The sequence below is a fragment of the Balaenoptera borealis genome, assembly GCF_965194805.1.
Source record: "Balaenoptera borealis genome assembly, chromosome: 3".
In the NCBI taxonomy this organism is placed as follows: Eukaryota; Metazoa; Chordata; class Mammalia; order Artiodactyla; family Balaenopteridae; genus Balaenoptera; species Balaenoptera borealis.
The window spans coordinates 115,033,204-115,061,087 of record NC_138866.1 but is presented as its reverse complement, the minus strand read 5'-3'; the positions used below and the strand labels follow the sequence as shown (position 1 = coordinate 115,061,087).

At 55.0% G+C, this 27,884-nt stretch overlaps 2 protein-coding genes across 13 annotated transcripts in view; one reads left to right on the top strand and one right to left on the bottom strand.

The window, feature by feature from the left end:
- Window positions 1-3,996, top strand: part of AAGAB (alpha and gamma adaptin binding protein) — a 98,344-nt gene extending 94,348 nt beyond the window's left edge. For 7 of the 9 annotated variants that reach the window (XR_014242126.1, XR_014242127.1, XR_014242128.1 and 4 more), the window contains 2 exons: window positions 1,622-1,809; window positions 3,486-3,996. The gene's annotated coding sequence lies outside the window, so the exon portion shown is untranslated. Of the gene's footprint in view, window positions 1-1,621; window positions 1,810-3,453 lie in introns of all 9 variants that reach the window. The other 2 variants (XR_014242132.1, XR_014242130.1) reach the window with 2 other exon arrangements.
- The window catches only part of SMAD3 (SMAD family member 3), a gene marked incomplete at its 5' end in the record, with an annotated part of 119,784 nt that overhangs the window by 4,937 nt on the left and 86,963 nt on the right, over window positions 1-27,884 (bottom strand). For all 4 annotated transcript variants that reach the window (XM_082383393.1, XM_082383394.1, XM_082383395.1 and 1 more), the window contains 7 exons: window positions 2,103-2,247; window positions 4,752-4,889; window positions 6,923-7,135; window positions 16,914-16,964; window positions 20,343-20,417; window positions 21,718-21,849; window positions 23,022-23,215. In XM_082383393.1, the coding sequence (XP_082239519.1) occupies window positions 2,103-2,247; window positions 4,752-4,889; window positions 6,923-7,135; window positions 16,914-16,964; window positions 20,343-20,417; window positions 21,718-21,849; window positions 23,022-23,215 (948 nt within the window). The remainder of the gene's footprint in view (window positions 1-2,102; window positions 2,248-4,751; window positions 4,890-6,922; window positions 7,136-16,913; window positions 16,965-20,342; window positions 20,418-21,717; window positions 21,850-23,021; window positions 23,216-27,884) is intronic.

The window sequence follows — 27,884 nt, the reverse complement described above, 5'->3', positions numbered from 1 at the left end:
CTACAGGTCCCCTGCCCTCAGCCCCTACCCACCCCCAGCAGGCCGCGATGACGTGCGTCTGCCTGATTGAGGGGTGTTTCTTACAAAGCGCCGACAGAGTCCACATGCTGTCGGTCCCCAATGTGCTGATACAATTCCCATCTATGGCCTTATTTTGGAAAATCTTACAAGCAGAGTGAGCCATGGAACAATTACTGGAAAAAACCAAGGCACACCACACGTTTCTTTTCCCCAAAGCACTTTGTCTAAATTCGGGCTGGTTGATGACGCAGCTTGCAGGCAAGCTCCCAAAGGCCTCCACTGAGCAAAGGCTATCTGCTGAGGCCGGAGGCGCTGGTGCCAGCTGGAGGTGAGAGGCCTGGGCCCTGCTTTCAGCCACCTCACAGGAAGGGGTGAAACCTTACTCTCCTTGGCCCAGGAGGCAGGAGGAGGGCGAGACTGTTCTGGGAAGGGGCCGCACCACCAGTTCGGTTGCTCTGCGGTGCTGCCGGGTGGCAGTGACGTGGTGGGCCGCACAGGGCTGGGTGTGCCGGCAGCATGTCCTGCACGGTGACACAGTGCCCCCAGGGAAAGGCTTCTGCCAGCAGGGGCCTCTTCCCAAACACTTGAAGCTGGAGGACTGCAGTGCCGCGCCAGGTCAAGAGCCGCTGGCCCGAGGTCACCACCCTCCTTGCTTGGCCTGCGCTTCTCCCGAGTGGAGAGTTAGAAATGGGCTTGCAGACTCCGCCCTGGCGTGCCTGCCTGACCTGGGTGCCTGAGTGTAGCCCTCTGGACTGCAGTCTGAGTGCTAACAGGAACACATGGACCTCCCTCTGGCTCTTTTCCACTGGGTCCATCTTTAAATATTTCCCTTTCCCCAACTAAAAACAAGATTAATTTTCTAACCTTTCAACTCTTGCTCCCTAAATGATTCAGCCAAGGCCAAAAGGTGAGCTAAAATGTCCCTTGGGCTGGGCCTTTGGGCCTGGGCTAATCTCAGGCCATTATAACTGGGTTGTAAGTTCCCCGACGGCTGACCACTCAAATAGCTCAACTGGTCATTCATCCCAGATTTGAGAGAGACCCCAGAGACCAAGGTGCTGTGTTCCCTGGCACTGTGGGGCAGACACGGAGAACAGCAGCTAGAGTACGGTAAATGAAAGAGGAGGATTTTATGGACCGAAATCCTCTAATGAGAATCTGACTTTCCATAAGTCATGCTCATCTGGATTTCATTATAAATGGTGGCCCAGAGCCAATACTGAAATGGGTTTGGCCTGGGTGCAGAATGACTGCAAAACAAAATGGATTCCAAACATCTGGAAAAATGGAGAGAAGGGGAGAGTAACTTGCAAGGCGCTGGCTCCAGCTGACGTGTGGGCACCTCTGTGTCTGCCGCAGAGTCGGGGCTGGGCACACAGACCTGCCTCTAGGGGAAACTCCTGTCCAGGTGTGGAAGGAAAGAGCTTCTCTAAGCCCACAGCAGAGTGGCCCGAGAGATTCGACAGAGCAAACCAGGGACACCCCTGACCAGTGCCATGTTTAAACCAGTATGTGAAATTCTGAAAAAATCATTTCTGAGCAAGTAAATTTTGTTCCTTTGACTACCCAAATCTCCTCCTCTCCCTTCCCTGCTTCTCAGTTTTAATATCCTAGATCCTCAGGGTCCCCAGGTCAGAGGTGGAGCCACAGAGGAGAGAAGGAACAGTGAGATGAAGACTTAACTCCCCGGAGAGGGTCGTCCTAAAACCATCTGCCCAAAACGAACGAGGAAGACGCCAAGAGGACACAGTCCTAGGCTCAGCTTTTCCACAAATGATGCAACTCCAGGCAAGTCGCTTTCCCTCCCTGGGCCTTCGTTCCCTCATCCGTACAACGGGGACAATGCCGGCGTCCCCACCCAGGGTTGTGGTGAGGATGGAATGCTCCCAGGTCCTGAGAAACTGAAGCACTGGGCGAGCACTGCTCAGCTCTTGTCTAATGGGACTTGGCCCCGCTCGTATCCCTGGTCCCTCTGCTCTATGTGGAAAGGGCCAGCCTAGCTCATCTCTGGGGAGCCCTTGCTCTGTGTTCTGAGCCACCTGCAGTCCCCGCATCCCAGGGACAGGCACCCCAACCCCGACCTGTACTCGGCTCCCCAGCCCTTGACGAAGCTCATGCGGATGGTGCACATCCGGGTCAGCTGGTACACGGCCTCGAAGCCCTGGTTGACAGACTGAGCCAGGAGGGCGGCAAACTCCTGGTTGTTGAAGATCTTCAGGTTGCATCCTGCCAACAGAACAAAAACAGTGCTCGTGGGGACGAAGAGTGCACTTGTCCGGAGCTCCTCTCCTGGCTAAAGCCCCCGCCCCCGCCCCGGCCGGGTCACCAGGACCGGTGTTCCCATATTAGCTACAGATTCCACGCTCCGCACCACACTGGGGGTGGGCCCATGTGGTCCCTGCCCCTGAAGCCATCACCGCCTTGATGGGGAGATGCAGCTGACACAGGTGAGGGGGGAGAGTTAAACAGTGGCCCATAAGCTCCAGTTCCCAGAGCTGTGGGAAGGCTGAGGAAGACAGTAAAGTGAGCCCAGGAACAAGGGAAACGGTTGGGAGAGGTGGGCCCTGCCCTGGGCAAAGGGGCCAAGGCAGGACTCCAGGGAACAGAGGCAGGGTCACGAGCCTGAAGGCCCACGTGGTGTGCAGGTATGGCCGACCTCCTGGGGAACAGGAGTCCTTGCCCTTTGATGGAGGGAGCATCAGAGAGACGGGCCAGCTGAGAGGCTACCCGGCCTGCCGTGCCAACAGGAGCTCGGCAGAGGGTCCTGGGCACCTTCCACCTGGGCTCCTCCAACAAATCCACCTCTGCCCGGGCCAGGAGGGAGCGAGAGATCTGGGCCACACCTTGGCCTCTGGGCACGAGGCTGGGGTGGGGTGACATTCTCGGCAAAGTGAAGGTGTGTACCTACTCCAGGCATAAAACCAGAGACAGGCACACATAAAGTTTACAGTAAATCTCTTGTTCGAAGTCCTATCGCCTGAGTGCCAGGAATGTGTCAATCAGAAAAATAAAAGACAAAAAAAAGCACATGCCGAAAATGCCCAAAAGGTGAGCTGACACTAACGGGCCACCACTGTGCCCCTTGGCTTGCTGCGTGACTCTGGGCTGGTCACTTTCTCTTCTAAGCCTGTGTCTCCCTTGTGAAAGGAGAGGCTGGCCTCAGAGGCCTCCCCAGCTCTGACATTCCATGAGATAACTTCCAGCACCGAAGCCAGCTCTGCCCGAACCAGAGAGAGGGAAGAGGGCGGGGCCGGGGCATGGGCAGAAAGCCAAGTGCGCATCTGGACTTCCTCTTCTCATTTTCTCTGAGGGGAAGAGGGGTGAAGCAGGGCCCAAGGTGGGTTCCGGTCCCCCGCCCAGCAAGCAGCAGAGGAGCACACAGCCCTAGGCTCATCCTGGCTCGGCCACTTACTAGCTGTGTGTCCTTTGCAGGTAGCCTGACCTCTCTGAACTTGTCTCCTCAGCATGCCTCCTCGCCCGAAGAGCTAGAATAACTGGTGAGGACTAAGTGAGCCCCAAGACAGCCGTGTGCTCTGTAAACGCAACCACATGACGTTCCAGAAATGGAGAGCACCACGAGCATCTCAAACGCTTTGCATTCTTAAGTGGATCCAGCCCATGACCCACCGCTCCACCATCACCTGCTACTTAGTGAGCAGGAAGACATGCCACACACATGCCACAGGCAATGGACTGAGCCACACACTCTACCCACCGGGCATAGTCCACACTCTGCGGCTGCGTGCCCTGGGAGAAGTGGGCTTTGGCGGGGGCTTCCTGCCTCAGCTTTCTAAATAAAGAGGCCTTGGATGAGATCAGCCACCTGCCTGGTCATCTACCCAGGCCTGGCCCTGTCCAAGCCACCCTCTGGGGTGAGCCTGCCACCCCTTGGAGTACAGGTGGGATTCGTAGCCCTACTCAGAAAACCCTCAACAGTCCCCCTGAATAAAAGCAAAACTTTCTCATGTCCTTCCATGGCCTGGTCCCATCATGTTTTCTAAACATGTCTCCCGACTGTCGTTTAAACGGCCTCCACTGCAGGCAGAGTGCAGCCTACGTGTGCCCTGCCCTCCATTACCTCTGGGCCTTCGCCCATATCGTTCCCTCTGCCTGGAATGCCCTCACGGTCCCCGCCCCACCATCACCCTATGCCTAATGCTTACCTATCGCTCCAAGCCCAAATGCCTTCTCCTCCATGAAGCCTTTCCTGATCCATCCTAACAGTTAAATGTGTTTTTCCCCTTGGATCCAAGAGCACGTTACCTGTGCTGCTTGCATGGTGCGTAGCACCCTCCCTTGTATTAAACGCATTTGTGTCTTTGCCTTGTACACTCAGCTGATGGGTAAGGTCTGTGGGGACAGCAGGAGGGCTTCCTGCACCCCTCCATCCCCCTACAGCATCTGGCATGGCTTTAGGAAGGAAGGGAGGGAGGAAGAAAAGGAAGGAAGGAAGCAGGCATACTATCTTAGCATCTATGCACACAGGCAATAAACAGGTACCCACAGATCAAAGGCGGATCTGTCAGATGCTGCGTCTGCTCCCCGAAGGTTCGGGGAGGTCACAGTAAGACAGCAAGGCAGAGAGAAAACCCAAGGGAAGCATCTCCAGATTGTCAATGCAAACACCAATGAGGAGAAAAGGTAAGAGAGAAGAAACCTTTCCAGCATCCCAGGCATGTGCCGCAGAGGAGAGGACCTCAGGGAAAGGGTGGGTATGTCGGTGGTGTTACCTGGTGGGATCTTGCAGACGGTGGCTGGGTGCCAGCCGTAGCGCTGGTTACAGTTGGGAGACTGGACAAAGATGGCACTGTCGCTGAGGCACTCTGCGAAGACCTCGCCTCCAATGTAGTACAGCCGCACGCCTCGCCCTAGAGAGATTCGGGTCAGAGTGGTCCTGGCACCAGCTGAGGCTACCAAAGGAGGCAGAACTGCAGCCGATGTTCCAAGTGACTGGTTCCCTGCCAGGGTCACCAGGCAAACAGGGCCCAGAGCCCAAGTCTAAACACACAGGGAAGTGGTGGGTGATGCTAGGTTGCCAAAGCTGGGGAGGCAGACGACAAGAGGAAAGAGCATGGGTAAGTCTTAACAGCAGCCTCTGCCAATGACCCGCCATGGGCCTTGGCCAAGTTACTCAGCCGCTGAGCCTCAGTTTCTTCATCTGTAAGATGGGGGCAACAATAATACCTACCTCATGGAGCTGCTGTAAGACACACAGCAAGTGCCTGGTGAGCAGTAGTTGCTGCTGCTACTACTACTAGGTCCCTTCCCCCTCCAAGATTCAGAAACTCATTTAGTCAGCCTGCAGAGCTCCTCCTGAGGCCGCAGATACCCCAGGAGCCCTTCACTGCAAGGATGGCTTAATTAGTGCCGCTCCCTGTACCTTTCTCCCCTCGATGCATTTTTCTAAAACATTCCATAGCTTTATATCATTTACTTTTCCTTCATCTCTTAAATCCACTCCAGATGGACAGAAATTATTTTTAAATTGGCTCTGCAATTCAAGCAGTTACATAAACCCTCTGACAACGAGTCTCTGCTCAGCCAGGGGATGTTCTCTTCTTCTGCCTGGAAGGTCTTTGTTCCCACTCCTGGGGGCCGAGGCCCAGAGGGCCAGGGAATGGAGCCAGCTTGCACAGGCACAACGTGGAGTGGGATGGAAACCAGGTGACCGGCTGCAGGCCTGCCTCCTCGTCCCACCACTGTCCCCGGCCCTGCCACTCCCCAGTTCTTCCTGGCTCAGTGCTACAGGACTTGGCGGCTCACAGACACCAGGGTGCTGACAGATTCAGGGGCCACTAGGAGGCGCCCTGGAGTTATGTCAGTCAAGAGTGGGAGGTGGAGGTGGGAAGACCCAGACCCAAAGAACAAAAATGTTTGGGTAATTTTTGAAATGTTATCTTTAAATATAGAAAAGTATAAAGTGAGTAAGTAAACACCCGTGTATACCACCGAGGATCTTTTTAAAAGAAAACAAGTAGGAGGCTGTCTGGGAAGGACGCAGGCTCAGGGGCAGCAGGGGGCTCTTTGTCACTGTGTTACACACTTGCTGTGTGGCCTCTGCAGGGCTCTGCCCCTCCCTGGGCATCAGGTTATTATTCCCTGGAAAATGAGCACACTGGTGCAGGCCCATGGCTTCCAAACTTTTCTTGACTGTAAAACCCTCTCTCCAAATGAAATCTTCTGTGAAGGCGCAAGATATAATACAAACAAGAGCAGAGGTGCTCTGGTTCACATGGGCCCAGACCCCTGCTGCCCTGCCCAGCTCCTGAGTTTACTCTGGAACCCCTCGGCCACCCTGCGTGCACTGAACAATGTCTGAGGATACCCACCATCTCTACACCATCTCTATGGCCCTTCTAGGGCTCTGGATCGCAAAGCTGTGAACATCTTCAGCATAATTTTATGAGCAAACCAAGTGACACACAGCATGGCTTCACCCTCCCTAAACTAAGTGATCTTTCACCACGTGCTGGGTGTCAGGAGAGAGTGTTAGCAGCAGTGGTGTCCCGGCAGCGGGCAATGCTGGTCTCTCCACCTCTTCTAAGTTCCTAGAACCATCATATATGAAGTGAACAAACAGAATATCATTCCTCCAAAATAGACTATATACTTGTCCACCTATCAGTACTTCAAGGGTATTTTTATTAAGAGAATTGCACAGTTGCCTTTCTCAAGAAAGTCAAGTGTCTTCCTCTGTGGCTTTCAAATTTTCAGAAATGGTCTCTGAGTGGGAACGATCAAGCAACCGGAACTCTACCTGTCTGGCCCCTAAACAAGGCAAGACAGAGCTTGGGGGACGGGCATGGGGGAGGCGCACAGTGGTGGCTGGTGGGTTCTGGCAGGGGCTGTGCTGGGCTGGGGCACGGGGTGGTGTCACGGGGGGAACGCGGCCGCCCCTTACCGATATGCCTCCGCGTCAGCTCCACGGCCGCGTTCCTGTTGACATTGGAGAGCAACCCCAGGCAGAAGCGCTCTGAGTTGGAGGGATCGGTGAAGCCATCCACTGTCATGGACGGCTGCGAGGCGTGGAATGTCTCCCCGACACGCTGGTTGAGCTCGTAGTAGGAGATGGAACACCAGAAGGCCGGCTCGCAGTAGGTGACGGGCTGCAGGTCTGAGGAGACAGGCCAGGCCGCTGGGTCAGGGGGCCCCCCAGCCCCTGTGCTCCTGGATGGGGTCCCCTAGATGCTCTGGAAGCCTGTTTCCCCACCTCTCAGGGCATTATAATCCCCCCCACCCTTTTACTGTGTGAAACTCGCAGGATCCAGTGGGACAAAATCCTCAGGTGTTGGGAGAAGCATTCCACTGGCCTTGGCCCTTTTTATTTAGTTTGAGCTCACAAAGGCCCTGCCCCGCCTGGCCTGGCCTTGGGTTGAAGCAGTATTCAAGGAGGTGCTGGGTCAAACCCAAAAGGCCCTGAGACCAACAAGCACCTGCCTAAACGCACCGGACAAGCCAGGAGTGCCCACTGCGGTCTGGCCACACCATCTGCCTCTCTCCCAAGGTCCCCAAAGTAACCCATGCTGATCTCTGCCCCCCAGAAGGGCGTGCAGCTTCTGGCTCTGCCTGGTCGTGGGCAAACTCCTAGCCTGTCGGGCGGCAGCGTCCAAGCCTGTGAAATGACAAGGCTGGTGCGGCCCAGGGGGTCACGTCTACAACCGCACAGGCACCAGGCACTAGGCACCGTCTACAGAGTGAACTGGGTCCCTGCCTCTTATTACGGAAACTGTCTTCCAAATGTATCCAGATGCCATCTGTCGGGGTGACTAAGACACAAACTCACCTAAAAAGAAGCTCTGAATTTATCCTAGTTGTCAGTCTGTGTCTCGGTCAAGGGCTCCTCAGAGCAAACTGCCATCCTTGTGAGGGGGCGGTTCTCAGAAGAGGTGGGAACCCCTGAAACAGAGGTTTCCCCTCACGTGCCTCCACATCACCTTTCCCGTGATTCCCTACGCCTCCTGTCACCTCCAGCTGTCCCAGGCTCCACACCTGCCCTCCTCCTGCCCGTCTGTGTGTCATCTCCCACCTTAGGGTCCATCCTCTTGGCCCTGGGCCGGGCCCTCGTCATCCCTCACTTGCAGCAGTGCCACGCCTCTGACAGGACTCTCCAGCACTCCAGCCAGCCAGCCCTTCCAGCTGCTTCTCTGCTCTGCACTGCTCCCTGGGCCACATGCTGCTCTCTGCCGACTTGAATCCCACCATCTGCTGGCGAATCAGGGATTCTGCTGCTCTCATCCCTCCGTCTCAGACCTCCAGCCTGAGTCACTTGCTCTGGCTCTTACATATACGTGGAGCCGCCTGGTCACTCAGGGCGTGTCTTTGTGGGAGCCAGTGAGAGTGACGGGAAGGGCTCGCCCTGCCAGGTCTCAGCCCTGGCCCGAGACCCCTGCTCACCGCCCGCCGGGCAACCTCCCAGAGCGAGAACCCACGAGAACCTCTGCTCAGCTCACCAGACCTCTGAAAGTGCGTAAAGCCCAGGAGAGAAAATATCAGAAGCTGTTCCAGGAGGGGCCTGGGGGCCCCCTGCAGGGCAAAGTGGCCCTGATCTCCTTCTGGGGTCTACGCCCATGATCCCGTCTAAGGGTAAAAAGAAGGTCAGCACACACGGGAGGAGCTGCAGCCCGGTGACATCCCTGCACTCAACACACCCAGGAAGAGTCGGCTAGAGGGTCAGGACACCTAGATCAGGTTTCTCAACCTCGGCACTGTTGAGATTTGGGGCCAGATAATTCTGTCTTTGCGGGGAGAGGGTTCTGTGCACTCTAGGATGCGCACACCATCCCTGGCCTCTACCCACTAGATGCCGGCGGCACACATCCATCTCGCCCTCCCAGCTGTGACAGTAAGAAATGCCTCCACACATGGCGAGAAGTCTTCCACGGGGCAAAATAGGCCCCGGTTGAAAACCACTGCCCTAGATGTTTGACCAGGTCATCGAGCACAAGCTTCAAGGCCAGATGGACCATCGTCCACCCTCCGCTCACACACAGACCAGCTGTGTGCTGCCGAGCAAACCAGTTAAACTCTGAGTTTCAGTGTCCGCATCTCCCCCGGGTCACCAGAGTGGAGAATCTCCTTTATCCCCAGGCGCTGTCTGTGGATGGACTGAGATAATTCCAGTGGAGAGCGGGGCACACGTCAAGCACTCAGTAAATGGTGTTAACAGAAATTATAATAATTTTGGTTATATGAACTTGAAAAGATCCTGTTCTTGTCCTGACCTCCATCCGAAAGGGGCAAAGTGTCCTTGCCCCTCCTTCTCTTGCCAGGGTCCACACTACTTAATGGTGAAAGTGGTGTGATGGGGCAGGAGCGACCATGGCCTGCGGCCAGTGCCCCTGAGGCTGGCTTCAGCCACGTCAGCCACATCCGGCTCTGGCTTTGCTCGATGCTTGACATTCCAGTGAGATAAGCTATATTCTAAACAATGTGGTCACTAAAATGTGAGCTATGTTGCTTTGGAAACCTTAAAAAAAAAAAAAACCACCACCACCACCTAAGAAATCCAAGTGCACTCCAAGCCTGCAAAGTGGTCTGGCAACGTGTCAGGGCCGAAAGGTACTGGGGAATTCCCAGAGGCAAGCTCTGCTGACCCTGCTGTGCAACCTTAGGGATGCGATGTCCCTCTCTGGCCTCAGTGGCCCAGTCTGAACAGTGACTGCAGTGTACTGGAAGCCACTGAAAGCAGACCATGTAGGTCACGGCGTTTCTGGCATGGGTCCCCCCGAGGAGGCAGCTATGGCTGATCCGGGCTGGCCTTGGCTTCTCTAGCCAAGTAAAGAACAGAGCAGTCTTCATCTCCAAATTATAAAGCCTTTTCCAGCACCCCCTGGGCTGAGTCCAGGCAGAAGTGAGCGAGCTAGGCTCCCAGGAACACTGACCCAGCCCACCCGTCAAAAGAAGAGAAGCCAGCAGGCCACCCGCTGGGTAACATGGGGCCAGAACCATGTTCTGGGGATGTGTGGGCTTCAAGGTGTCTCAGAATCAGAGAGAGGCTTGGGGTCCTAGCCCAAGAGGCCCTCCCAAGCAGATCTGAGCCCTTATCTAAACATCCCTGCAACTCACAGACACTCACTGAACAGTGTTGTGGAAAACACAGGATGCAGGAGCCTGACACATAATTAAGAAGATGCTAGTTGGGGGAACAGAGCAGTCAGGCCAAGGCAAAGTCTGAAGGCTGCCATTTCAGGGAGTGCTGTTTGGACGAGCTGACCTACATTCAGAAGCAGCACCGCAGTCATGCACTTACTGTTGTCTGCAAACAACTGACAGTCAGCCCTGCCTTTCACCTCTCTCCCTCCCATCATCCCTCAGTGCTTCCTCAAGGCATTTCTGTACGAGGAGCTGCAGACCCAAGTATGATCACCACCTCTGGGTTATGCCTTGAATGGCACTTTATTTTAAACTGCATGTATGCCCTCATTTCTTTCCTACCAAAGGACTTATCCACACCATGGTTCCGAACAAGACAAAGTCAGGACCCTGGAAAAGAGAAGATTATAAACAGGCTAACCATTAAGTTATAGCTACTGAAAGAGCACTCAGCTTGGCTCTAAGCTTCCTAGCAGACAAGGCAAAAAGGGGAAATATGCTACATGGCTCTGGTTGGTGGACAGACAATTCTTACTAGTTCTGCAGGGGAAACAAAACTTGTCCTGGGCACTAAATCTTAAATGACATCTTCAGGTGGCTACTCCTCCCCCATATCAATCGATCCAGCCAGCCAACCCACCCTAGTTTCCAGAGTTTACCAACAAACGTAGAAGCAATTTTATGTAAGGTTGCTTCTAAAAACCCTGAACATATGCCACTCACAGGCTCCTCTGGGAGGACAACTCCACAGGGTAAGGTGACCTGCCCCAATGGAAAGTGGTTTCGCTTCTCTAGGCCAAGGACTCAGCACACCTGGAGTGGCAGCTGATGGCGTGTGCCCAAGGCCTTCCCTTCAAACGCTTCTGCTCTCGGCCAGACTGCTGAGTCTGTGCCAGTCTCTCTTCCCACAGCAGAGGTGTTGCAGACGCAGGAGCCTCCCGCTGCAGCCGTTCTCGGCCCCCTGTCCCCACCGGCGCGGTGTCGGCCAGACCACTCGAGGAGCACGGGGCACTTAATTCTCGACTGGCCCCCTGCCAGCCTAACGCATTGGCTGGCTTCAGCTCTGAGCCCGATTCCAAGCTGGCATTGACTTTCTGTTTTGTTTAAGGAAAAGAAAACAGAATAAAACCCAGATGGCAAAGGGATGCCTATTAAAAACATGTGCGAGAGATCCAAATCCGGTAAACGAGAGCGGGGGGGGTCGGAGCGGGGAAATTAACTTTCTACTATACATTGAAAGCAGGGACTGGGCAAGGGCCGGGAGCAGCGACGCTGTAAAGCTAAAGGTCAGAACACAAACGGCTGCCTTAGTCCGCGCCCCGCTCACCTGCGGAAGGCGGCTCTGCCTCCGGCCAGGAGACTTCCACGCCCCACTCCCCGTGTGCATTTCCCCTGCCTGGACTGCTCGTCCCCCTCATCTGCCAGGACGCAACCTTCAAGGCCCAGCGTGGGTGGCTGTGAAAACATTCTCTACCCCTGTGCCTGAGCCACCTGTGTACCTGAGGGTTAGGTCCCTGCAGGCCCAGGCCAGCTGTGTCCCAGCAGCCGGGCACCGATTCCAACTTGTCTCACCAAGGATTAGGCAACAAACCCAGTTTTACACAGAAAAGACCTCATGCTCTTTCAACCTAGGACCAGTTTACTGAAACCAAGAACAGTGGAAACGTCTAAGAGCTGGACGGACCCTCGGGAGCATGACGGTCCAGCCGGCAGCCGACTTCCTGCCGTGAAGATGCCTGCCTGTGGTGTCCCAAGCTTATGGAAGATTAAAGCCCAACGAGGCCTTGGAAAAGAACTTGTGCAGCAGCCCAAGACACCTGGGATTGGGTAGGGCCTGTAACGTGGGCCCCTGCCCTCTCTCTGGGCCCAGGGGTCTTCCTGCTACTCTGCCACCAGGGCCCCCTTCTCCTGGCAGGAGAGGAAGGCAGCCTCAGCCCAAGGTCCTCCGGGAAACCATCACCTCCTTAAACTCCAGCTCAGCCGCTGCCCCAGGACATTCCCTGGTACCTCGTTTCCCCCAGTCAAGGCCCCCTCCCGAGATGTCTCACTTTAAAGCAGAGAACAACTTTACTCACCGGCAGGATCCAGCTCGTTATCTTTCTTCTCTCTCTCCGCCTCCCTCCTCCTTCCCCTCCATTTGCTCCAATCCTTGACCTAAATCCTTAGGAAATTCCAGGTGACTCATCCGGCATGATGTGTAATAACAGGAGCATCACCTGCTCACATCCCTTCCCTGCAAAACAAAGCCCTGGGACCTCCCCAGAGCCTGCCCCTGGCCAGAAGCTGAGCTGCCTTTCAGTCACTCATGGGGCTCCTCCACGAGGCACCCCAAGTGGCTTTACTGTGGCAGGAGATGCAATCTTTTGCCTGGAGGAGGGAGGAAATGAAGCAGCAGCCAGATGTCCTATGCTTGCTTTCTTTTTGTATAATAACTCCTTTACTAGAAATAATAGGTGTCCTGAGATGCCCCGTCTCTCTCTGGGGAGAACTCTCCGCGTGCGTGTCAGCATCCTACTGTTTGGGACATGCCAGCCACAAAGGAGAAACGCAGGGGCAGCTGCTGCGTGCTGCCCACCCCACCACCCTTTTATTCCCAGAGGATGCCCTTGAACTCATGAGGAGTTCTCTTCTCACTTTACATCTCTGCAGAACCCGCCCACTGTGTCCTTCAGCACCTCCTCCCCTCCCTGAGGCCCCATCCTCCACCGTCTGACCCTCAGCCTCTTCCCGAGGGGGTCCCGTGAGTCTGTCTTCAGCCCTCTTTCCTTCTTGAGCTGGGTCTCCCTCTCCACTGAATCCATCCACTCCCAGGACTTCAGCCGAACCTTCATCAGTGTTTCCAAAGTGAGATCTACGGGAGGGTCAATGGGATCGTAAGAGAAAAGTGTTCCAACAGCGGTCGGACCCGTGGGAGAAACGCTGGACCAAACAGGCCTCCTTTCTGCAGGACTCTCAGAGGCTTTACACTGCGGGTGCCCTGGGGGCCCCAGGAGGGGGCACAGTATAGGCTTTCCAAACTCATTTGATGACAAAATCATGTCTCTGACTCCACTCTGGGCAAGGCTGTCAAACACGCTAATGGCTTCCAAAGCTGCACCTCCAGCCGCAGCCTCTCTCCTGACTGTCCTGCTGCTTCCTGGATACAGGCAAGCACCGGCATCTCCCTGTCGCCCTTCGCCCCAAACCCTGTCCCATCTCCTGGGGCTCTGCCTCAGTTAAACTGAAGCGTCATCGTTTTCCCAGTTAAAGCTGATCAATAAATGCCACTGATTCATGACACTCTTAAACGCCCTCTCCTCTCCCGCTGCCATTTCTCTAAAGCATTCATCTCAGCCTCCTTCAGTGCTACAGCTTCCTAAGTGGGTATTTTTTTGGGGGGTGGGGTAGCCCCAGTAATTTCCCCTAGATTTTAAATTCCACACAGTGGCCAGATTAATCATTATGAAGCTGCCGTCAGATAACCACCACCCCCCAACTCAGAACCCACCATCTTGCCTTATCCTATAGGCAAGACAGGGCTACACAGGGTGGCCCTCAGGGCTCTCTTCGCAGCCCGCCGACGCCCTCAGCCTCATCTTCTCCACGGTGCCTCCCAACAAGCCAACCAACCACACCGCCAGCTGTCCTCCGAGCTCACCCCACCCTTTCACGCCATTGCTTCCATCGGCAGTGTCCTTCCCTCCTTCTCTGCCTCACCATGTCCCACCTGTCCTTCAAGGTCCAGCTCATACAGGTCATCACAACTCCAAGGTCCCCCCACCCTACTCGGCACTGTCCTCCTGGGCACATACAGTTCCTCCCTTCTCTGTGCTGCTCCCTTGGCACCGGGCACAGTGCATCACCGGTGGACAGATACCTCCAGCCACTCCACCAGACTGTGAACGCCTAAAGGTCCTCCCCGGCTCTGGACCGCCAGCATCAGTACCTACTAGGAACTCAGCGAATGGTGACTGAATGAGTTAATACAAAGGAGACGCCACCCTGGATGATGTCCCCACTGGAATGCCACCGTTTGCTCCTTTGAACCCTCAGGGTACTTCATCTGCACCTACTTCTTGTAGGTTAATTACTGTGGCAGAAGGTGAAATCTTAATTAATTAATTAATTAATCTTATTTATTTATTTATTTATTATAGTTGCAGCACATGGGATCTTTCGTTGTGGCACATGGGCTCTTCGTTGCAGCTTCTCTCTAGTTGTAGTGCATGAGCTCAGTAGTTGCGGTGCGAGGGATTAGTTGCCCCACAGCACGTGGGATCTTAGTTCCCCGACCAGGGATTGAACCCACATCCCCTGCACTGGAAGGCGGACTTAAACACTGGACCACCAGGGAAGTCTCACCTCTTGTTTTATATAAAAAGTATTTATCGTCCTGCCTTATTTATCCCAACAAGGCCAAAAGCACCTTCATGTCAGGGTCTGTGACACCTTTTTGAATTCCCCCACTTGGACTGGCATACAGTGACCAAGCAGGAAGTGCCCAGAGAATGAATGAGTGAGGAAGAGACAGGCAAGCAGGCAGGGCTCCCAGCCAGGGACAACATGGGACACCAGGGCCCTCATACCTGACATTTGTTCCCAACTGTAAGTCAATAGGTGTCTCCTTGAGCCTAGTTCTTCTGAGTGAAAAAGGGGAGAGCTAGTCTAAGTAAGTGACCGAGCAAGGCAGGGTCCTGCTGCACATGGGGGCACAAGTTCTGGATTCCCAAGGCCTGAGTTCAAAGCCAGCTTCTCCATTTTCTAGCTGTGTGAAGGGGACAAGTTCATTAACCAGTCCGTTCCTTGGTTTCCTATTCCATAAAATGAAAAATCACAGCACCACCACCTTAGATAGTTGTTACAAAGATTCAGTTAACATGCATGAGCCACTCTGAACAACACTCAGTAAATAGCAAGTTCTCGAGAAACGTTTGCCATCTTCATCACCATCCTTTCATCCCCTTGCAGCTACGATGCCAGAGGCTGTGAGATGGTAGGGGCCCTACCAATAGTATTGAATGGGTGGAGGCAGGGGTTCGAGGGCTTGGTAAGCAGAGAGGAAGCCGGGCCTGTCGGCGCCCGTGTCTCGCCGTGAGTCCTACCGTGGCTTGTTGGCTGACTTGTCCCCCACATTCACATCTTCCCAGCCAAGGGGCACCCCCTCTCTGCCCACCAGGCTTGGAGGCTGTCCCTTCCTTTGGAAGAAATGGCCTAAGAATTCCTGACCCTCAGACGAAAGGCTGAGGAACAGGGCAGCAGGCAGGGAGAACTGTGCCAGCAGGGCACTCTGCCTTGGGGCCAAGTTCAAGAACATGCTGTCATCCTGGTCCACACAATCTCGAGGGGAATTCACAGTGAGTACCCACCCAGGACAACTTGCGGTCTGAACCACCAAGTCAGGCAGTGGGGTTGCCAAGGCAAGCACCAGTTCTGATGTCTGTCGACTTCAGGGCGCCCACGGCCATGGTGGGGTAAGAGGGCTCAGCCTCCAAAGCTGAAAGCCCAGAGTCAAGTTCACAGTCATGGCCTTTAAGTTCTCAAGGGTTAACATAGCTTCCAGCCTTCAGAGTTTGTGTTTAATAACTCCATCAGTCCTTTCACCGGGAATGTGACCTTCCCGCTGTAAAGCCCAACACTCACAGTGGTATTATTTTACAAGATGATAAAACAGATCCCCCAAAGTTACATTTCACACTGCCCACTTGTCAGCCTGTATCAAAAGGTTTTCAAGCAGCTCCCCAAGTTCCAAATGATGACTTTCTTCATCTGATGCTATCAGTCAAGGACTGGGAACAACTGGGAACAAAAGCCAGGCCAATCCACTCTGATTCACCAAGCTTGGATATTAACTCCTTCTTTTCCTGAGCCACAAATCAAACCCCAGCAATACAGGCTGGAACAAAATCAAACTCACATTTTTCTAAAGCTACCAGACCAACACAGAAAAAAAATTCCCCTCAATAAAAACTGAACAAATATTTAATTTGTTTTGAGCCCTCCGGCAGGCCCCACGCTGAAGCCAAAGGATGCTCCTGGATTAGAAAAGTGAATCTCAGAAAAATGACCCAGAAATCAAACATCTAAGGGAAGGTTGTGGAAATGATGGCCCAGCTGCTCCAAAACATCATGAGATAATGCAAGATGATCAACGAGTCATCCAAGTATGGAAATGTGTTTACAAAATAACAATGAGAAGACAGAATGGAAAAGATGGATATGAACTATCATCTCAAAGGCAAAGCACAAATATATGTGCCTGTCCACAAACATCAGAGGGACCAAGATGAAACAAAAATATTTGTGTTAGGGCAGGGGGATTATGGGTAACTTGGCTTTTTCCCCCCCCCCCAAATTCCTTATATGGTACTGTTTTAAATAAAAATGACATCATTGTCAGATGAGGTGCTCAGATAAAATCCAAGTAAGTGTATCTGAAACAAGTCCCCGAAAGCCGGGGGGCTGCAGTTTGCACCGCTGCCCGTGGCTTTGCATCAAACCACACACGGACGCTCACTGACCAGAGACCCTCGTGTCTCTTAAGCACAAGGTTTGGGGGTTTTTCATTCACTCGTGTCTAACCGCCTCCTTGGGGAAATACGAACCCGGCACTCGGCTGCCTTTCCTGCCACCACTGTTCTCAGGTTTCCCGTTCTGTGGGTGACCCCAGAAACAATGTAACCAGAAACCTGATGGGCTGCACTGGGCAGATGGTGGGGGTTGGAGCAGGGAAGCCTCAACTTCAGGGCCCCCTCCACACACGGGCCACCAGGCAGGGCTACAGCTAGAGGGGGATTGAGTCATCCAGACAAAGAGCTACTTACCCAAGTTATTGTGTGCTGGGGACATCGGATTCGGGGATAGGTTTGGAGAACCTAGGAGGTGAGACACAGCTGTGAGATTTCGGAAAAGACTGTTGGCCTGGGGAGCCAGATGACAGAACATCTGCATCAAGGTGGGGCAGGAAGAAAACCTTGGACTGAGACTCCACGGCCCAGGAGAAGACCAAACTCACATCCCTGCCTGTGCTTTCCCTTCCCCAGGCCCCAGCTTCCTCATCTGTGGAACCAAAGGATGAGCGGATGACCTTGGAGTCTCTTCCACAACTTGATGGTCTGATGCTTCTAACCAAGCCCCCGGGCACAGGGCTGCTGCATTCCCAGCCTGGGTGCACAGACCTCACACTGACCCTCCCTGTTAACTGAGCCCCCAGAGGGACAGAAGGAGCAGGGAAGACCCTCTCCACAGCTGCTCTAGGCCCCAGGCAGCGAAGGTAAGGCTTGCAGCTGCCCAGACCTCACCAGTCCTGTTCTCACGGCTCAGGACCTGCAAATACCAACGCGGCCTTTTCCCCAGGTTTCAGGAAACTCACTGAGCTGCCTCAGACACCCCACAACTCAGCAACCAGACTGACATTTTACGTAAGACATGATGCTACATGTGGAAAAAGTCCTAACTACCCAATTCTTCCTACTCTAATGTTGTTACTCTGTTTTTTCCCCCGAAAAAAGAAAAAAAACCCACACGGAGTCAGCCTTCCGAAAACCAAGTGACTGCTTTTCCAGAAAGCAACACTGGGCTGGTCCCTCCTTTGTCCCTGCACCCATGGGGCTCCAGCTCTGGCGAGTTGTTTATTGACTGACAGCCCTGTGATTTCAGCCCTGGCTCCACCCCCTGAAGTCTACAGTCCTCACAGCTGGGCCTTAAGTTTACGCTGCCTTGAGCTGTTAACGGGGGTCTGCCCCTGCTCCTTAACTCAGCTGTAACCTCCTTGAGGACCAGGGAGGAACCATGGGTTTCTTTTTCACCCCTAGCACCCAATCTTCGGGGGGATGTGGAAGAGTCACAGAAAGAGCAGAGCTTCCAAATCTGCCACGGGGTCTGGACATGGCACCACTTATCAGCCACGGGACTTTGGCAAAGTGGTTCGACCTCTTTGAGCCTTGATTTTTTTTTCCCCTCAGGTACAAAATGGGGAGAATACCACCTATAGTGTGATTTGTGGAAATGAAGTGAGATCGTGCCTATGAAAATGCCTGTACCATAGCTGGTACATAGTATGTGCTCAGTTAAGTGTTGGTCTCCTGATTTGTGCTGGCCCGAATGACAGAGACCCAGGAAGGCAGTGGGACCTTCTCACTGGTCTGAACAGACATGTGTGCATGTCAGGGGAGAAGCAGGGCTGGACAAGGTGATCCTCGGGCCCCAAATGAGGCGCTACCACATTCTCAACTGTCCGGGAAGCCAAGTCCATGAGCAACTGGACTGGTTTGAGTGAAGAGCAGAGAATAAATAGGAGACCCCACCCACGGGCTGGCTGGGGTCCACAAAGCCCAGGCACACATTCAATAAATCATTAACGTTCACAACAGGTACATTAAGGGAGGAGAGGAGGGAGGGAGAGACAGAGAAGATGGAGCAGAAAGGAAGGAGAGGAAGGGGAAGGAACAAGAGCTGAGAGGGTGAAAAGGTGGCTGCTCGTCCCATAGAAGACCCTCTCCTTTGGTCTGTTCACTTTTATAACAGTAAAAGCAGACCTCGTGTTACTGCACTTTCCTTTACTGTGCTCTGCAGCTGCTGCATCTTTTACATAATGAAGGTTTGTGGCAACCCTGCGTCGAGCAAGTATTATCAGCATGGTTTTTCCAACAGTATCTGCTCACTTTGCACCTCTCTGTCCCATTTTGATAATTCTCACAATACTTCTAACTTTTTCACCATTATTATATTGGTAATGGTGATCTGCGATCCATGATCTCTGACGTTACTATTGCAAAAAAGATTATGACTCGTTGAAGGCTCAGGTGATGGTTAACATTTTTTAGCAATCAAGTATTTTTTAAGTAAGGTGTGTATACTGCTTTTTTAGACATAATGCTATTACACACTTAATAGACTACAGTGTAAACATAACTTTTACATGTACTGGGAAACGAAAAATTTGTGGGACTTGCTTTACTGTGGTTGTCTGGAAGTGAACCCACAGTATCTCGGAGGTTTGCCTGTAATCATTCCACAAACATGAAGAGCAGCCAGGAAGGAAGGGGGAAAGGAGAGGGAGAAGAAATACAGCATCTGCAGAAATGCTGCTTAGCTGGCTTGCTTCCCATGCCAGCGTTTAATAGCTGTACCCTTACAGCGGTCACCTGGCATCGAATACAGGAAGGTCTTCGATGCATTCCGGCTGGGTTCACACTGTCAGCCATCTATCAGGGGTGTGTCAGGGTATGTGTGCTAAACCCCAAAGGCCATGATGCCCAGGCTATGTATCAAGTGACCACGTTTACAGTAAACACGGAAGTCTCCCGCGTCCTTCTTTTGGGAATTACGCTCTCTTCTGGGCTGCGTGCAGGGCAGGTGGCCCCACCGCGTCAGGCGGCTCTGTGTGTACAAGGCGTGCCCGGCGTCATGGGGAGGGAACATCTGCTCGGCCCCCGCCTCCTCACCCAACCACACGCAACACAGTGCACATGCGATGTGGCAGCTGGGGTTCAATTCAAGAAACTGCTGGTCTGGAGCCAATTTGGTCCCTTAACAAATGAGGCGGGAACATCTGGAGATGTGGCTGGAGATGACTGGGCTGGGTCGCTCACAGCAGGAACACACAGATCACATTTGGTCATCACATAAAAATCGATGCTTCGGGGCCTCGACTGCCACTAGCAAAGACCCTGCCTCTGTTTCGGCTCTCCTGAGCTACTTCAGGTGATGGAGCCCACCCTCCTGAGATGCCAGCAGCATCTCATCTGCTTAAAGCCTGTAGGGGCTCCTCCTCAGTCCCCGGCCACACACGAAGCCTTGAGTGACAGGCCCTCCTGTCTCTGGAGGAGTACACTCCAGCCATCCCAGAACTCACCAGCTCTCCTGCCCACGCCCCCGACTCTGCTTGGCACACCCCCTGCCTGCCCTGATGGCCTGGCCAAACCCTACACATCTCCGACACTCAACTCGAGAGAAACCTACACTGCAAGGTAATGCTCTGCACCCCCAACACCCCGTCCCCAGGCTGGGTTACGTGGCCCTGCTCTGTGCCCTGATGCCACTGGCGCCTTCCATCAGGGCATATATGAGATGGCACGGTGACTGCGGGCTGTCTTGTTGGTCTCCCCCACGAACTGTGAGCAGCTTGGCTCCTCCTCTGTCGCAGACCCGAGCCCAGAGATTGCTCTGTACATACTGGATGGAGGGACAGAGGGAGGGACGGGGGAGGGCAGGCACTCAGGCTTAGGAGCAGAGCCCCACGAGACTCTGACCTGCGTCCATGCTGTGGTTCATCTGGTGGTCACTGGTCTCTCCATCTTCACTCAAGTAGCCCGGGGGTGGGGTTTCTGGGAATTGAAAGGAAGGTGGTTCATTAAATGGCCTCTCTGGTTTGGCTCTTGAGATGCCCTTTGCAAACTCACACATTCACACCATTATGCCAGGGGGCGGGAGCTGAGGAGCTCTGGGCCTTGGATCCCTGGCTCCTGCCTTCCTCATGCCCTTCTTCCTTCCTGCTCCCCACCTGGATCATGACCACCTTTGTTCACACCATCCCTGACTCCCAAGTCTGAAATGCCTATTCCTACAGCCTCTGCCGGGCTAAACTTCTCCCCATCCCTCAAGGTTAGGTTTAAGCTCCGCCTCCCTTCCAGGGGGGCAGTGGACTCACTCAGCCTCACTCATCTCTGTCCCCTGAAGGGCAACAGCCTGAAACCGCCCTTTGGCTCTACTATCTACCCGTGTGCAGATCCATGGTTATTTGCTGTCTCTTGAGAGGATGTCTTAGCTCCCGAAGTGGGATGCAAGTTCCATGACAGCAGAGATTGCGATCTATTTCTCTGAATGACCCCCAGACCCCGACTCAGCTCTCTGCTTTGCTGAATGAACAGAGTGGGCAACCTACCCCTAGGGACCAGCGCCACCTGTGAAGGATCTGCAAGCCTGGATTTGTAAAGCGGGTCCCTCCTTAACACTGTGACCCACGCGCAAAGGCCTGCGGTCAACCTCAGCACGTTGAGCTCACTCAGGGTGAAAGGCGCATCCAAACTAGCCAGCTCTGAAAGTAAGGCGGCACATCACTGCCCAGCCACCTGCGCTGGGACTGGCTAAGCTCCGCCAAGCAGTTTTCCTGGACGCCCAGAGTGCTGGTGATTCACACATTATTTGCATGTAAATGAGGGGCTTCTAAAAACATTTACACTCTGACGGCACAGCCCACTCCTCCCAGTGGAATAAAACCTCCCACCCAGCTTGTAACCCTCCCCGGGCTTACTTACAGGGCCAGTTCTCCACACACTGCCCGGCCCTCGGCCCTCTGTTCTCCCGCTGCCTCTGCAGCCCCCAGACTGTCGGGGATCCTGCCTGAACTCCAGCCCCGGCCGCGAGGGCGGTGAGAGAAACACAGCGTTGCTATTTCCGCTTCCAAAATAAATGACTGCACCGAGGCCGGGCGGGAGGGTCACGCCGCCGCTCCTCCGTGCCAAGAAAAGCATCATTAGTGAGCGAGGAGCCAAGGCCATGGGTCCTCTCCCCACAGGGATGCAGTTCTGAGTCAGGGGCCTCGGGCCAGCGTGTGTGCAGAGACCGGGTGATGGGTCTATCTGGCCCCCGCCTCCTGGGCCGGCCTCACTGCCCACGTGTGCATACCTGGAATATTGCTCTGGGGCTCAATGCCGGCGGGGAAGTTAGTGTTTTCGGGGATGGAATGGCTGTAGTCGTCCAGCGGGGGGAACTCGGCCGGGATCTCTGTGTGGCGTGGCACCAACACAGGAGGTAGAACTGTTCAGAGGAAACAGAGCAGAGGTGGATCAGCATCGACGCCAGGCTGGCACCAAAGCCCCTGCACCCCCAAATGCACCACAGGCCCTCCCTCACAAAGAGAACAGGGAGAGAGGGGAAAGGGGGAAAGGAGGGGGAGAGGGGAGAGGGAGAGGGGGAGGGAGGGGGAGAGGGGAGAGGGATGGGAGGGGGAGAGGGAGGGGGAGAGGAGGGGGAGAGAGGAGGGGGAGAGGGAGCGGAGGGGGAAAGGGGGAAAGGGGGAGAGGGGGAAGGGGAGAGGAAGGGGGAGAGGGAGGGGGAGAGGGGAGAGGGAGAGGGGAGAGGGGGAGGGGGAGAGGGATGGGAGGGGGAGGGGGAGAGGGATGGGAGGGGGAAAGGGGAGAGGGATGGGAGGGGGAAAGGGGAGAGGGAGGGGAGAGGAGGGGGAGGGGGAGAGGAGGGGGAGAGGGAGCGGAGGGGGAGGGGAGAGGGGGAAGGGGAGAGGAAGGGGGAGAGGGAGGGGGAGAGGGGAGAGGGAGAGAGGAGAGGGGGAGGGGAGAGGGGGAGGGGAGAGGAGGGGGGGAGAGGAGGGGGAGAGGGAGCGGAGGGGGAAGGGGGAGAGGGGGAAGGGGAGAGGAAGGGGGAGAGGGAGGGGGAGAGGGGAGGGGGAGAGGGATGGGAGGGGGAAAGGGGAGGGGGAGGGGGAGAGGAGAGGGGGAAGGGGAGAGGAAGGGGGAGAGGGAGGGGGAGAGGGGAGAGGGGAGAGGGGGAGGGGGAGAGGGATGGGAGGGGGAAAGGGGGAGAGGGGGAAGGGGAGAGGAAGGGGGAGAGGGAGGGGAGGGAGAAAGGGGGAGAGGGAGGGGAGGGGGAAAAGGGGAAAGGGAGGGGAGGGGGAAAGGGGGAGGGGGGAAAAGGGGAAAGGGAGGGGAGGGGGAAAGGGGGAGGGGGGAAAGGGGGAAAGGGAGGGGAGGGGGAAAGGGGGAAGGGAGGGGAGGGGGAAAGGGGGAAGGGAGGGGAGGGGGAAAGGGGGAGAGGGAGGGGAGGGGGAAAGGGGGAGAGGAGGGGAGAGGGAGGGGGAGAGAGGGGAAAGAAGGGGAGGTGGAAGTAGGGAGGGACGGAGGGGGAAGTGGGGAGGGAAAGAGGAGGAGGAGAATGCCACGTAGGTAGCTGCAGACCCTACAGAGGTGGCGTACCTGGGGTCTCCACCCTCTGATAGTGGTAGGGATTCACGCAGACCTCATCCTTCTTCATGTTGAAGGCGAACTCACACAGCTCCATGGCCCGCAGCTCATGGTGGCTGTGTAGGTCAGGCCATCGCCACAGGCGGCAGTAGATGACATGGGGGAGCCCCTTCCGGTGGGACACCTGCAGCCGGCCATCCAGGGACCTGCCGGGAACGGGAGGGGCAGAAACAGACAGTGAAATGGGTCTGGCTTGCCTCCTCCCAAGTCCAGCCTGCCGAGCTCCATGAGAGCTTGCTGGCAGAGACTCAGGAAGCTCCCCTCCGCTGGTCTGTCTCACACGCAGAGGGCCAGGAGATCAGAGAAGCTGTGTGTGCTGGAAGGGGTCCAGGAGAAGAACACAGAGGCCCACCCAGCAAGGCCGAGGGCTCCCAGGCTGGCAGAGCTGACCTCAGACCCGCCCCGTGAGGGGAACGACACCGAATCATGCTCTGGAAAGGTCGGGGCCAGGTGCAGGTGTGCAGAGGGGACAGGGCTGAAGCAGGAGACGGGAGCTCTTCAGGAGCCGCTGTGAGGACCACGGTGAAGCTGAGGAGGAGGGTGACAGCACACAGGCCCTCCCTCTCTAATCGCTTTCCACACTCACACAGTTCCTCTCTCACACATGGGAAACCAGGGAAAAAAAAAAAAAAACCCTCTTTTTTTCAGTTGGTGTTTGTGATGAGGCAGGGAGGGAGAGAAGGCAATGAAGGGGAATTTTAACTGGTCAGAGGCTACACTGCAGACCTCTCGGGAGTCCCTCTCAGTGTGAGGGCTGCCGGCAGGCTGGCCCAGGTGTCCCAGTTCAGAGCTAAGGCCTGAGCGGTCGTGTGTGAGCAGAGCGGGAGCCGAGCCTGTGACTTGCTTCTGCCACAGTCCCCAGCCTGGCTGGGCCGAACCCACCCCCCACAGCAGTGTCCCGTCCCTGTGCAAACCACGGCTTCCGTGGTGAGTTAGCCTCTGAGCAGCTGACCTGGCGCCCGGGCCCCCAGCCCAGGCCAGAGTGTGGTCGCTGGTGAACCAGCAGCACGGGTCCACGGAAGCTTGTGAACAAGGCAAAATCCCAGAGGCTACCCCAACCCACTACATCAGATTCCTCCTCTTTCCAAAAGCCCCAGGTCACCTGCAGGACAAGAAAGTTGGAGGAGTGCCACAGGCCACGACAGCTGGGAGCTTGAGTGGCGGGAGCCCGTCAGCCAAGAGTAAGGCAGGAGGCAGGAGGCATCCGAAGGGAGAGACGGGAGACTTCAAGCAACGCCAGGTACTAGACAGGTGCGGAGATTCCGTTCACACCGAGTCCTTTATCTAACAAGTCCTTCATGAGCTCCTACTCTGTGGGGCACTAGGGATACAGCGGTGAGGGAAAGAGAGTGGAAGAGACCACAGAGTGAGAGAGTGGCATGGACATATATACACTACCAGATGTAAAATAGACAGCTAGCGGGAAGCAGCCGCATAGCACAGGGAGATCAGCTCGGTGCTTTGTGACCACCTAGAGGAGTGGGATAGGGAGGGTGGGAGGGAGGGAGACGCAAGAGGGAAAAGATATGGGAACATATGTATATGTATAACTGATTCACTTTGTTTTAAAGCAGAAACTAACACACCATTGTAAAGCAATTATACTTCAATAAAGATGTTAAAAAAAAAAAAAAAAAGAAGAAGAGACCACAGAGCGGTCCCTGCTTCCACAGAACTTCCGTGGGCAAGACCGACATTAATCACATAATCGGGACAGCTACAATGACAAACTAAGTGCAGGGAACCACAAGAGCCTATGACCCTGGGGACCCTGCTGCACTGAAGGGCGGGACAGGGCATCTCTGAGGAGGTGGTGGTTGACCGGAAAGTCTAAAGGATAAGTAAGAACTAAGTAGTCAAAGGGGTACGGGAGGAGGGCATTCCAAGTAGAGAGAAGAGCATGTGCAAAGGCCCTGGGAAGGTGGAAAACACGGTGAGGAGGAAGACCAGAACGAAGGCCAGAGTGACCGGAGAGGAGGGAGGCTGGGGTAGCAGACAGGGCTGCTTCTGCAGGGTCTCAGATGCCATGGTGAGAGGTTCTGCCTTTTTTCTAAAAGCCACAGGAAGCCTCTAAGATGCGTAAGTGGGCTGAGAGTGTGCTTGTGTGTGCGCCTGTGTGCACGCACGCAAGAGACAGGCCCCGTGATAACGCTGGCTGCAGGGACAAGCAGACTGGGGGTAATGGAGAGTCAGAGCAGATGAGATGGATGTTCATCAATAAGGAGGCACCCAGAGGAAGTACTGCTCTTTCTACAAGGCGGCCCATCCGAGGACCCCACTGGCCAGCGGGCAGGACTTTTCTAATAGCTGGGCAGGCCTGGTGGAGAGGCATTTGAAGCTCTCCCTCCCTGCCCCCATACGACTGAGGGCACCCATTTTCCTGAATATATGGAATTTATGGACACTCTGTGAGGGAGGGGCTTGCCAGATGCAACCAGAAGCACCAACCAAAGAGAGAGAAACAGGAATCCAATCAAACTCTCCGAGCCACTGGCCTGGGCAGGGGGGAGGACAGACAGAGGTCAGAACTGGGCTTGGGCACAGGGACTGACCAGGGATCTGCTGACTAAGAGCAGCTCAAAGGATGTAATTACCTCCCTCCTGTGAGGTCCCAGACCAAGGAACCCTGACAGCCCAAAAACAGTAATTAGGAGGCAGAATGAGAGAAGACAGCCTGGGACTCGCCCCTGAGATACAGAAGGCAGATGGCCAGATGTGGAGTCATGAGACCTGGGGTCAAGACGAGGTTCTCCTCTTCCGGCTGTGAGACCCTGGGCAAGTCCTGAAGTCTCCAGGACTCTCAGTTATCTCATCTGTAAAATGCAACATTCTCCCCCCACTGCTGCCCCCGACCTCACGCAGCTCAGTATCCACTCAAAAGTGCTTTGTGAAGCACCAGTCAAGGACCGTTATTCTTCCCCATCACAACGGCCACTCTCCAAATCCAGCCCCGGAGAAGTGAGGTGAGCTGTGGGGCTGAGGAGGAGAGAAAGGGAGAGTGGGAGGTGATGAGTGGGGACAGAGAGGGACTCAGCTGTTCCCATTTTCTTGCAAAGCCACCGTGTGCCCACAGATAGGGAAGTGGTCACATCTGCTCTTCAGTGTTGGACAAAAGCCCCAACAAAGAGCCAGCTGGACATCTAGAGTGGCCTCTGCAGGGGGAGGCCTTGGAGAGAGGCTCAGACCAGCAGCGAGGAAAGAGTGGGCTGTGGAGGGAGCCCCCAACCCCCACCTGGTTGATGGAAGGGTTAGCCCTCTTGCTTTTAAAAAAAAAAAAAAAAATGCAGCGCTATTCACAATAGCGAGGACGTGGAAGCAACCTAAATGTCCACTGACGGAGGAATGGATAAAGATGCGGAACGTATGTATGATGTAATACTACTCAGCCATAAAAAGAATGAAATAATGCCATTTGCAGCAACACAGATGGACCTAGAGACTGTCATACAGAGTGAAGTCAGACAAAAAGAAAAACATCATATGATATCACTTATATGTGGAATCTAAAAAAAATGGTACAAATGAACCTATTTACAAAACAGAAATAGAATCACAGATGTAAAAAAAAATAGTAATACAGGGCAGGAGGAGGGGTGATGGTGGACAACGCAAGAGAAGGGTCCCTGCTTCCACGGGGCAGACGGCCTGAGAGAGGGCGTGAAAGGCCAAGTTCCCGTCAGCCCTGCACTGGGCCTGCGCCTTAGGCAGGGAAGGTGCGGGGACAGGACGCTCTGGGCACTCCTGGCGTGGAGGGACGCTCACACGCCGCCCTAACATCCTAGCCCCCAGGACTGGCACAGCCAAGCCAGAGACCCAGAGTGACCCGGGGCCCAACACCTGCTCACGGGCCTGCAAGGGGGAAAAGGGCGTGGAGTGCGCAGAAATGGGACACCTCGGGACACACGAGGCTCAGACACGTTATGTGACGGAGGCCAAGGTCTGGGCGTGACGTGGCCCTTATGGGCTTCGGGAGTTGAGGGATGGGAAGGAGAGTCAAGGAGGTGGTGAAGGAGTGCAGAAGGCTCATCACATCTGTAGGCAGAGACTTCAGTGTCCTGATTCCTCAGCCAATCCTTTCTGCGTTACATGGGCTCTTTCCTCTCAGGGCCTGAAGAGCCTGGCTGTCTACCTGAAGAAGTATGGCAGAGAGAGCTCCAGGCACAGAGGAAGGAGCAGGGAGAAAGGGGGTGGGGGAGTAAAAAGGAGGGGGTGGTGGGGAGGAGGGAGAGGGGACACAGGACGGGATGATGGGAGGGAGGTGGAGGGAAGGTGGAGGCAAGTGATGGATAGTGGGAGGGAGATGGAGGGGAGGGGGGAAGAGAAAGGGGGAGGGGACCAGGGGAGGGAGGGAGGGGGGAGGAGGAGGGAGAAAGGGTGGGAGAGAGGGGCGGGAGGGGCTAAGAAAGTCCTTCGGTCAAATACAACAAACTGAATGGATGCATTTATCTCTGTCCTGCCCAAGACAATGGGTAGGAGAGGAGAGCAGACAAAAGTGGAAAACAGATGGCCTAATGGGAACAGACTTAGCAGAGTGAACCTGGGAAAGAGTCTGGACTTGGAGGCACCACACACTTGTCAAGACTTGGCTGAGAACAGGAGGATGGGTTGACTGTCTACAGAAGAGGCAGGCAGATCCCAGCTCCTTCCCCCCCAAGCCTCCCCATAAACATGACCTCCCCAATCCTGCCAGAGACAGGTGCTCTCTGCCGAAAATGAACGGGAAAGCGGGGCTCTAGACGGGGCCACCAGGGCACAGCTGCGGATGAAGGTCAGACAGGGGCTAGGAAACAGGATTTCATGAACGCTCCCTTGCTT